Consider the following 11711-nt stretch of genomic DNA (forward strand, 5'->3'; position numbering starts at 1 on the left):
GCCTGTGGCTGACTTGGGCCATGCATTACTCCAACTAGACTAGCAGCTTGGTTTGGCAACACTTCCCAGATTGGCAATTGATCTTGCCGGTATCAGAACCAGCCCTGGGGACAAACTCCCCCCACCCTCCCCACATTCTCTTGGGGTTCCTTCCACCTCTGCAGTTCTGTTTGTATGACCCTCTTCTTTGCCCCAACCAAACCCAGGCTGCGCCAACCAGAGACTTGACACAAAGAGGCAAAAGTCTATCATGTGCATCTTTATTGGAACTGTTTATTTTAAAGTCAGTGTACAGTTTTCACCCCCACCGTTATCCCCGTATACATACTGGCACCAAATTTGGGTAAGGGCTCCCCCAGCTCTGGGAGGGGGAAGGGGGGTACACTGTAAACCTTCACATCTAGAGATTGGGAAGAAGATAAACCTACACAGCCCATTTCTATTTCATTATTGGTTTTTTGCATGGCCAAAGGTAAACAAAAATTGGAAGAGGACCAAGTGTTTTTTTCGTTTTAAGGCGCAAGATACAGAAAAGACACTTGTTGGATTACATTTGGGAGGGGGGAGGTTTCTAAGTACAAGCAATACTTTCCTGCAACACCAGAAAGTACTCCTGCTCCTTCAAAAGCTGGGCTGCTGCCTCCGCAGAGGCCGGTTTAACTTCCTCTCAATGCATGGTACAATATTTGGAATGACTATTTAAAAAAAAGGAAGGAAGAGGAAGAACACAAATGTACAATCAAAGTCCTCAGATGCATTGCAGAACTTTGGGGGGGATGTTCACTCCAACACAATTATTATTTTTCTAAAAGACTGTTGCCGTCAACTTTTCATCGTTCCAGTTTTATATCCTGAGTCAAGCGCCAAAACAAAGAAAGCCATGCCAATCTCAACTCTCACTTTTTTTAAACGCGCAGTAATGGGTTTTTTTGTGAAAAAAGGGGGGTAATTGTTATCATGGTAACTAAGTCCTGTTTTAGAAGCATTTGCGGTGGACGATGGAGGGCCCAGATTCGTCATACTCCTGCTTGCTGATCCACATCTGCTGGAAGGTCGACAGGGAGGCAAGGATGGAACCACCAATCCAGACAGAGTATTTGCGCTCTGGTGGAGCAATGATCTGTTGGGAGAAAGCGTTGCAGAACTTGTTAAGACTCCACAGGCAGGGGGTGAAAAGGTTTCAGCCATGAAAAAGGCTACAGAAGCTCAGCTGAGTGCTCAGGTGCTGCCCATTCACAAAATCTAACACTGACTATACCCTGGTATAAAACAAGCAGTTGCTGAACTAAAACTCCCAACCACTGGCCATTCCTCCCAACCCCTGCCAGAGATCATGGCAGCTCTTTGTAGAGTTGCTAGGATTCTTCGCAGGCCCCAAATCCCAAGGATGTGATTTATGCACACAAGCTTCACGACGAGATGGGCCAAACACAATCTTTCAGTGGCTGCCATGCACACTTTTAAACCAGAGTCCTCCAGGCAGCAGAGTTAGCTACAGAAGGACCTGCTTAAAAGCAACGCCAAGTCTCCTGTGGCTCCACTGGCTGAAGAGAGTGTCAGCTGAAAACAGAAAGCTCACCTTGATTTTCATTGTGCTGGGTGCCAGGGCTGTGATCTCCTTCTGCATTCTGTCAGCGATGCCTGGGTACATGGTGGTGCCGCCAGACAGGACGGTGTTGGCATACAGGTCTTTACGGATGTCCACGTCGCACTTCATGATGGAATTGAAGGTGGTTTCGTGGATGCCGCAGGATTCCATACCTGCCGGAAGGTGGAAAAAAAGCTTTTAATGCCTCGGACCCAGGACAAAGTTCCCCCACCACACAACCGAAACCTTGATTTTACCCACAGCCTCCACGTTCTGCTAGACTACAGCTACCACTCTTGGAGGCTATGTTTTGAGAGAACAGCTTTGCAAAAAAAAAATTACCCAGGAAAGAGGGCTGGAAGAGGGCTTCTGGGCATCTGAATCTCTCGTTGCCGATGGTGATCACTTGGCCGTCAGGAAGCTCATAGCTCTTCTCCAGGGAGGAACTGGACGCTGCGGTCGCCATCTCCTGCTCGAAGTCCAGCGCAACGTAGCAGAGCTTCTCTTTGATGTCGCGCACGATTTCCCTCTCGGCCGTGGTGGTGAAGCTGTAGCCTCTCTCGGTCAAGATCTTCATGAGGTAGTCGGTCAAGTCGCGGCCCGCCAGGTCCAGACGGAGGATGGCGTGGGGCAGGGCGTAGCCTTCATAGATGGGCACAGTGTGGGTGACGCCGTCGCCAGAGTCCATCACGATGCCTGTCGTGCGGCCGGAGGCGTACAGGGACAGCACGGCCTGGATGGCTACGTACATGGCTGGGGTGTTGAAAGTCTCGAACATGATCTGGAAGAGCACAGGGGAGACTGTCAAAACCTGGAAGCCCAAGGGGCACCCAAAACTCATGCTCAACGGGTCACAGCCTGTACCACCCAGATGGTCAGCCCACGCTTAGGCAGCCATGGGCCCCCACACAATTGATGCAACCAGCTTGCATAGTGGCAAACTCTGCCCGCGCCACCCCGATTTCACAACACAGGAAATGTTACAGAAGTCACTCAAAAACAAAGTCAAAAGGGTTAGTGGAAAAGAGCAGTGGCTTTTAAGTGGTGCGAGCAAGTCGGGAGGAGAAAAGAAAAGCCAATTCAGGAGAGATAAAAACCTTTCAAGATCCAGCAAGAGAAATTCAGAGCCGGAAAGGAAACCCCTGCAGAGATGGGCAAAAGAGGAGAAAGATGAGCAAAAAGAAAATGGGAATGTTGACAGGTAGCCTTCTTGCACGTTGGCAGGGGAGGGGGAAGAAAGGTGCGCGGAAGCGGGGCTCTGCCGGCACGTACCTGCGTCATCTTTTCTCTGTTGGCTTTGGGGTTGAGGGGAGCTTCTGTCAGCAACACAGGGTGCTCTTCTGGGGCGACTCTCAGCTCATTGTAGAAGGTGTGGTGCCAGATCTTCTCCATGTCATCCCAGTTGGTGACAATGCCGTGTTCAATGGGGTACTTCAGGGTCAGAATGCCTCTTTTACTCTGTGCCTCGTCACCAACATAGCTGTCCTTCTGGCCCATGCCAACCATCACACCCTGGGAGGAGAGAAGAGAGGCATCAGAACACAAGCAGGCACCAGAGCCAGCCTTTAGCAGAAGCCCAGCACCGGGCACAAAAAGCAGCAGGCGTGGCTTGTCTTTAAAGTTTCTGGTGCTCAAGGAGACTCGATTGTGAAGGAGCCCAGGGTGGGGTGCCATTTCCACGCCTGGGGCGGCCCCTTCATCATTGCCTCTTTTCTGTATAAAGGCTTTGGAAAACACCAAGCGAGGAAGGGAGTATTAAATTTCACTTGCTGGCACAGAGGAGAAAAACTCCCAGCTAAAAGTGCTTGCCCACCTAGAGAGCCGTCCACTGCTGAAATTTATTTCGAGGCTACTAATTTATTCCAAGCTTTTTCAAAAGGGGGCAGAGATCATTGTGAGGAAGGGCCCTGGTTTGCTTTTGTACACACTTGGCCCCTGGGTTCAACCCCTCCTTGTACCTCCAGCTGCAAGGCTGGGGGGGGGGGGGAGAAAGAGAAATTAGCAGATGACTTGGATCGAAGTGGACTTGGTGTTGGTAGTGAAAGGGCACTTAAAACTATCTGCGCCAGGCACAAGTTGGCAGCTGCAGCAGCAGCATCCGATTTAGAGACCTACCAACTATACTTTGTTAGAGACCTGCAATGCGTTTAAACTCACTTTTGAGCCTAGGAGGCCCTGGCAAGCGACATACCTGGTGTCTGGGGCGACCAACGATGGAGGGGAACACTGCGCGAGGGGCGTCGTCCCCGGCAAAACCGGCTTTGCACATTCCGGAGCCGTTGTCAACCACGAGGGCAGCGATATCATCATCCATGGCGATCTTTAAAAGGAGGAAACAAAAAGGAAGAGTTGGCAAGGAGGCAGCTGGATCCGAGGACCGTCTCTTCCGCAGGGTGCTGGTTTCGCACTCGGCGCCACCTGCGCAACCACCCCACCCACTTCTCCTTCTGGGGATTTAATGGCGCGGGCAGGCACCCGCCCACCCCTACTTCCTACCCAGCTTCCTGTTTTGTCATCGCGCGGCGCTTGCCGCCCGCTGCCGCCAGGGGGCCCCACCCCGCCTCCTCTGTGCAGATTTGGGACAAAGGAAGTCCTCTGCTCCCCGTCTCGCATTATTACCATAAAAGGCAATGGTTGGGAGAAAGGCGAGCTGTGCAGCCAGATTTCGGAGGGCTGGATGGGGAGGGAGGCCACGCCTTCCCCCCCCACCGTCCCCAGAGCGGAGCGTATGTCTGAGGGCCACTCCCAGGAGTGGCGCAGGCAGCTCATCTCAACACCCCTTTCAGGCAAGATAAGACCTTAACGGTCTTGCCCTGAAACTAGGGCAAGTTACACCCTATAGGTTATTTTTCAAAAAACGCAAGGGCTCTCGCATCCGCACCCAGCTCAGAACAGAGGCTCGCCAACCTGTTCGCCCTGCTAGTCTCGCAAGCCAAGATGCGGCTAAAAAGCGAGGAAGGAGCAACAATATTCCTCCCAGTGATTTTTAAGAGAAGGGGGGCACCGTCTGCCTCGCCATCCTGCAAGGGGAGGCAGGCATGACCAGGGCCCTTTGTCCCCGGCCGAAGATTAAGATGCTATTTCTGCTTTCCCACCCACAAATAATTCAGCAGCTCCTCAACTCCCCACTTCTGTCGGAGTAAGGCGCAAATAATTCAGCAGTGCTTTAAAAAATGGGGAATTTCCACTCAGGAGCTGCAAGCCCTGTACTACTTCCCCAGTTGGCCCTAGCAGGACCCCACCCCTCTCCAGAGCAGCCGGCCGCTGAAGTCTTTTATTATAAAGATAAAACACAATGGAAGGTTCTCCATGTGGACTAGCGCCATGCCACTCTGCGCCAGGAAGCTTAAAAGAAAAAGGCCAAAGAGCTGAAAGAAGAGAGGGGGGACTTTTGGATACTTGAGCAAAGAAGTAAATGTTCTTTATTGGGGGGGGGGGGGGAGGGCAGCCCTCTAGGGCAGCCAGTGTCCCCCCCCCCCAAGAAATAACACACAGACAAGTCTTCCTGCTCCTCCTTCCCCCACCGAAGGATCTAGAGCTGCTCCAAGGAGACAAAAGAGCGCCCATCACCCACATGGGTGGGGCAGCCCCTCCGTGAATGATTGATCGGCTTCCCCTCCCCAAAAGGCACCTCCCTCCCCCCCCCATGTGCTCCACCAATACAATAGACATGCCGGCTCCAACCCCCGGAAACAACCCCCCTCCTTCTCGAGGCACACCCTGGCCCGTTTGGGGGCTGCCCCCACCTCCCTCTTGGGGGGCGGCTCAGGAAAAAGGGGGGGGGGACAGCACTCCCACAACCCCCCTCCCTTAAAGCCAACTGCCTGCCAGCATGGCCAATCTTACCCAAGCAAGTCAAGCCCACCATCTTTGCACTTTGCAATAAATCCCCCCCTTTTGGGGGGGGGGGGCGGGGGAGAAAAAGGCCCCACGAAAAACCGACTCCCAGCCCGGAAACTGAGCCTACCAGGCCCGGGAATGCCTGGGAAGAAGAGTCGCCAAGCTCCGACCGGGTCTCCCCCGACTCGGGCCAGGCCGTTGGCTGGCGCAAGGCGAGACTCGCGTCAACGCGTTCCGACGAACAGGAAAAACCCCGCGCAAACCCAGCTGCCTTCTTTTTAGCTCCGGGGAGAGGAGATCCTTCTCTTTCCTTCGTTAACAAAAGCTGGGCAAAAGACCTCCCGTTTCTCGGCACACACACACACACACCCCGCTTTACTCCGGAGTTGCAAATCCCGGGCGCGCCGCGGCTTAGGCGCGCAGCCCATTGCGCAGCCCGGAACGCCGAGTCCAAAGGCACCGGCGCCAAGGGCTCCGGAAAGGGGGCGCGCGATCCTACCCGGAAACCTCCAGCCCCCACCCCCACCCATCCCGAACTCCGTGCAAAGAGGCTGACGCGCATGCGATTAATCCAAGCCCTTTGCAACTCCTAGAGATGCAACCCGGCTCCCCTTTTGCAGAGCAAGCCTCCATCTCAGACCCCCCCCCCAAAAAGGGCTTCCTTCCCAAGAAAAGCAACCCAAACCCGGCGCGCGCCTTTCTCGGGCGAGCCACCAAGAGCCACCAACAACGCGCAACTTTACGCAACCGAGTGCCAAAGCCCCCCGAAGCGCCCCCCCCCGAAGCGTTTTAACCCATGCACGTTCACTTACTCTTTGCAAATGCCAAGATCCCACCCAACCCCCTTGCTTCTTTAGATTTCAATTTTTTTTTTTTTTTTGCAAATGCAAAAAAATTAAAATAAAATCAACCAGAGTCGCTTACCTTTTTGCTAGTGGCAAGGTTGCTTGCTGGAGAAGAGGGGGGCAGATGGCTTTTTCAAAAGGAGCGGCGGGGGCGGCAAAAAGGGGAGCTTGGCGGCGGCGGAGCACCCAGCACGCAAGAGAGACCCGCGCGGCGGAGAGAGAGCTTAACGGCTGCCCGGCCCGCGCCGCCTCGCCGGGTTTTATACGGGCAGCGCGGCGGCGCTCTCGCCATAAAAGGCAACTTTCGGAGCGGGCGCCTGGGATTGGCTGCGCCGCCCTCCCTCACTCACGAGGCTCCTCGGTGCACATTGCAGCAATTCTCTCTCTCTCTCTCTCTCTCTCTCTTGCAAAGCGAAAAGGAGAAGGGGGGGGGGGGAGAATGCAAGCCCGGGAGGGGGCAGAGATGCGCGGCTTCTGCGCGGGCCGCTTGCACGCCTGCTTCCCTCGCGCAGGGGCTCCCGCGCAGCATTGCACCGCCGAGCCTCCCTTTGCAAGCGCGCCCCTTGGGGCAATGGGTCTTGCAACGGGATGGCGGCACGGGGGGGCCTCGGGCTTCGGAAAGAGCAAGCGGCGCGCCTGCACACCCTTTGCCCGGGTCTGCCGGCCTCCGGAGAAGCGGACCCCCACCCCCCCCACCCCAAAGGGACGCGCGGGTTATTGGGGACCCCAGCTTGGCACTGGGAGGTTGCAGAACCTGAACCGGGGACCCTGTGCGCCTCCTTTGGGTGCAAAGCCTGCGTGGCGTGGAGGGATGCCTGGCTGAGTCTTTGTATTTGTTGCCTTAATAGATCCCACGTTTTTGTCTCCCAAGGGGCTCAAGGTGGCCGGCGTGGTTCATCTCCCCCTGCTACTCCATCCCCACAACAGCCCTGTGAGGTAGGCTAGGCCGGGAGAGGCAGCTAATAAGGTCACCCGGTGAGTTTTATGGCTGAGCAGCATTTGAACCCTGGGCCTTTCCAAGGTCCTAAGCTTCATTTAACCCCCACAACAACGGGGCCACGTAGGTTAGGTTGAGAGGTGATGCCTGTCATTGCTACCAGCTTCTGGACCCAGCGGGGGATAATAATAATAATAATAATAATAATAATAATAATAATAATTAATTAATAATTTATTATTTGTACCCCGCCCATCTGGCTGGGTTTCCCCAGCCACTCTGGGCGGCTTCCACAGAAACCAAAAATACACTAAAATATCACACGTTAAAAACTTCCCTGAACAGGGCTGCCTTAAGATGTCTTCTGAATGTCAGGTAGTTGTTTATCGCTTTGACATCTGCTGGAAGGGCGTTCCACAGGGCGGGCGCCACTACCGAGAAGGCCCTCTGCCTGGTTCCCTGTAGCTTTGCTTCTCGCAATGAGGGAACCGCCAGAAGGCCCTCGGCGCTGGACCTCAGCGTCCGGGCAGAATGATGGGGGTGGAGACGCTCCTTCAGATATACTGGACCGAGGCCGTTTAGGGCTTTAAAGGTCAGCACCAACATTTTGAATTGTGCTCGGAAACATACTGGGAGCCAATGTAGGTCTTTCAAGACCGGATTTGAACTCTGGTCTCTCCCAGGCCCCAGTTTGGCACTCTGACCTGTACACCACCCTGCTCCTCACATATTCACATACACACAGAATAGGATTGACTTCCCAGTAAAAACCCATCAAACTGACCCACAAACGTCTCAGGTGCCCACTCAGAGATCAGGCCAATGGGTCAAAACTTTGCAAGGAAGGCCCTGGACCCATACTGGACCCACAGCAGGGTCCACATTTTAAGGACGGTGCAAGAAGTACTGTATCTATGCATGCTGGGGCAGAAGCAACTGCTAAATTTAATGGAAACCACACATACACACAGCGGCTAGGTTGTAGGCAGGGGCCGCCTTAAAGACGCTCCTTTGTTCTGTACAGGGCACCTGGACCCCCTGCCCAAATCACACAGCACAAAGTTAACCTACGGAACTGGCTGCCACAAGATGTAGGGATGGAAGAGGCTGGGAAGGTGATGCTATTGGTGGCTACCAGCTACGATGATGGCCTTGCTCTGCCCGGCTTCTGAATGCCAGGGTCTGGGAAGCGCAGGAGGGGAGGAGACGCCAGCCCTGCATGTGGGCTCCTTCAGCCCCTGTGAGAACAGGATGTGGACGAGATCCAGCCACTGGCCTGATCCAGCAGGCTCCTTTCTTAGGTGGTTACGACCCTCCTTCGCCCTGGCCTGCCCAGGATGTGAACTCTGATAATATTATGATCCCTCTTGCCTGCATGAAGGGCTCTGTGCATGGCATGACCCTCTGGCATTTTTGCATGGGCCGGCTAAAGAAAGGGAAGCTTCCTCCATCCCTTGCTCCACCTGCTTCTGACGCTGGTCCCACCCACCTCTGGCATGCGGCCAAAGGCTGCTCGTGAGTAGGGAGCCAGTTTCACTGCTCCCAGTTTCTAGTTTTTCCAATCTTAAAATTCAGTTCTCCACATTTTTGAAGCAGAATGTGGGTATTATTTTTTTAACATCCTCGTGAAGATTCGTCAGACCTTGTGCACCTAATAAACACATTTCTGCATGCAGTTTTGACGAAGGCCCACATTTCTGCAAGCAGGTTTCCGTAAGACAATGCGGTTTGGTATGTTACTTTCGACAATATATTTCATGTGCATCCCCCCCCCCGACATACACAATTTTGCATTGCGAAATCTCGAAGGGCGACTGTATCTTGGTTCTTGTTTGGGAATGTGTGGATTTGATGCATTTGGCTATAAACAGGAACTGAATCTACCCCATCCCAACTCGAGAAACTAGGTTCGAGATAGATGGTCCTTTGGGTTGACCTACGCAGGGCCTTTCCTAGATTCCTAAATTCAGCTAGGGGACATACATTACGAAGCCTAAAATGAATGAATTCTGAAAATATTTTCCAGTACGTTTTCCCTTCTCCCATTCAGAGTTGCTTAGATGTGCCAAACTCAGCTGGCATAGGATTTGAGGCTCATGGTCGGGGGTTTGCAGACACCTGTGGGAAACCTGCAGGCAGGATCCTGCCCGCCTCCTGCGACTTCCAGCCCCTGGTCTTCTGCCTCAGATGATGGAGGAAGAAGAAGAATAATAAATAAATAAATTTATTTATACCCCGCCCTCCTCAGCCAAGACCGGGCTCAGGGCGGCTAAAACCAAGTATAACAACAATTGATTAAAATGCAACTTAAAATTAAAATAAAACATTAAAATGCAGCCTCATTTCAGTAGAAACTCAAATCAAAAAACTTTTTGGGGATGAAAACATCAAATCTTCTCCAAGGCCAACTATCCAGACTGGTCCTGCGTGGGCCAGAAAAAAAGCCAGGGAAGTCCCCAAATAGGAGTTCCATCACAGCAGGAGAAAGGAAAGGGGAAGGGAATCAAGTTGATTCCAAGCCAAAGGCCAGGCGGAACAACTCTGTCTTACAGGCCCTGCGGAAATAAATCAGATCCCTCAGGGCCCTGGTCTCATGAGACAGAGCGTTCCACCAGGCCGGAGCCAGTGTTGAAAAGGCCCTGGCTCTGGCTGAGGCTTATCTGACTTCCTTAGGGCCCGGGACCTCTAGGGTGTTGCTATTTCTGGACCTTGAGGCTCTCCGTGGGGCATACTGGGTGAGGCGGTCCCGTAGGTACAAGGGTCCTAGGCCATGAAGGGCTTTAAAGGTCAAAACCAGCACCTGATCCTGTACTCCACCATGTGCCAGTGCAGCTGGAAAAGCACTGGGTGAATATGCTCCCATGGCAGGAACCCCGTAAGGAACCTCACTGCAGCATTTTGCACCCGCTGGAGTTCCTGGGACAGCTTCAAGGGCAGCTCCGCATAGAGCAAATTACAGTAATCAAGCCTGGAGGTGACCGTCGCGTGGATCACAGTGGCCAGGTTGGGGCAGGAAAGGTAAGGGACCAATCCCCTTTCAAAGCCATCCAACTTGAGCATTGCTACCTCTTCTGGAAGTGAATTGCATCGTTTACACTGTGAATAAATACTTCCTTGTGTCCATCCAACATGCAACTCCATTGGAGGCCTACAAGTTCCAGTGTTATGACACCAGGAAGGGGGATATCCCAAATGTTGCAGCCTTCCTTCACAGGGGAGTCGCTAGATCTCATTGCTGATTTCTGAGGCCCTTTTCTCAACAGGGCAGTTCGGTACTTCCTGTAAACCCGGGGTGCTGGAAGTAAAAGCATGCTTACAGATCAGGCGGTTTTCAGGAAGTCTTTGGCACAACTCGTTAATCCTCATCCTCTAGGGACGTTTGGGGCCAAATTAGACTTGGCCTGACTTTCCAAGGCATCTTTGCATCAAACCTGCACATTTGTTTAAATGCAAATTGCATCAGCTCCGCTCCGATAATTAACAGGATCAGGCACCAGCGGGGGATTTCCTCCCAGTGCAAACAGCAGGTTCAGAGGAAGGATCTTTCTCAGATAGGGGAAAGGTTACGCCCCCATCTCCATGTTTACCAAGCCTGCCCCACCCATCAGCTGATGCAATTTGCATTTAAACAAATCAGCACCAAGGTATGCTCAGTCCTGAGCCAAAATACCTGTAAATCCGCCAGCGTATCTGCCAGCTGTTTACTTTCACCTGTATCTGTGTCCCTCCCTTCTTGTTGCTTTCCCTGGGTGGAATCTTAGATTGTAGCCTCCTTCGGGCAGAGGCTGGTCCCCCTGCACTACGCAAAACAGCAGCAGCAGCATTCATTTGAGAACAAGCATTAGGCGATATCTCCCTGTCAAGGCAATAATGACAGGTAGTTTTACACAGGATGCTTTTCTGCAAGGCAGATCCCAAGACATCACCCCTCCCTCTCGTCGCAAACCCAAGCGCTGAGAGCTCTGCAGAAACAAGAGGGAAGACGACGTTTGAGAGATGCAGGCTGATGGAAGTTGTTCTCCTAGAATGAGGGGGGGGGGGTGAAAAGCAGTTAAGAGATTGACTCTCTACTCCATCACGCACCATGACTAGGAATTTCAACTCTGCAGAGAACTCGCCAGGCAGCCTTAAAGCAAGCCACTCCCTGTCGGCCTCATCGCCTGCTCCCCAGTGGAGCCAGTTAAGGAGTATCCCAGATCCTGCCATTTCAGGGCCCAAACCTGAGACCTGGGGGCAGGCCCTGGTGATGGATGTCAACTGGGAGGGGGGAGCGCAGGAGGGAAGACCCCTACCTCAGTGTCTATGCTATAATTTACAACACGCTGAAGTTTGGAAGTGCATGCACAGTCTTCTAAATATTAGCAGCAGCAGCAGGTTTCCCATGCAGGAATCTCAGGTAGAGAACCCCTGGCAGGCTGTCATCTAACCTCTGCTTAAAAACTTCTCAGGAAGGAGAGTCCATCGTCTCCCGAGGGAGACCGTCCCACTGTCTAACACCTCT

The 11711-nt window shown here is 53.1% G+C and overlaps 1 protein-coding gene across 1 annotated transcript; it reads right to left on the reverse strand.

Annotated features, from left to right (window-relative positions):
• Positions 1 to 244: 244 nt before the first annotated feature.
• ACTB (actin beta) lies at positions 245 to 6516 on the reverse strand. Its single transcript, XM_079952725.1, has 6 exons — positions 6353 to 6516; positions 3780 to 3908; positions 2861 to 3100; positions 1931 to 2369; positions 1580 to 1761; positions 245 to 1120 (listed from the first exon to the last, which is right to left on the reverse strand). Exons 2-6 carry the CDS (start codon positions 3900 to 3902, stop codon positions 977 to 979), a joined length of 1128 nt encoding a protein of 375 aa, XP_079808851.1. The 5' UTR covers positions 3903 to 3908; positions 6353 to 6516; the 3' UTR covers positions 245 to 976.
• Between the last annotated feature and the right edge of the window lie 5195 nt (positions 6517 to 11711).

The sequence above is a fragment of the Podarcis cretensis genome (genome assembly GCF_951804945.1).
Source record: "Podarcis cretensis genome assembly, chromosome: 14".
Taxonomy (NCBI): domain Eukaryota; kingdom Metazoa; phylum Chordata; class Lepidosauria; order Squamata; family Lacertidae; genus Podarcis; species Podarcis cretensis.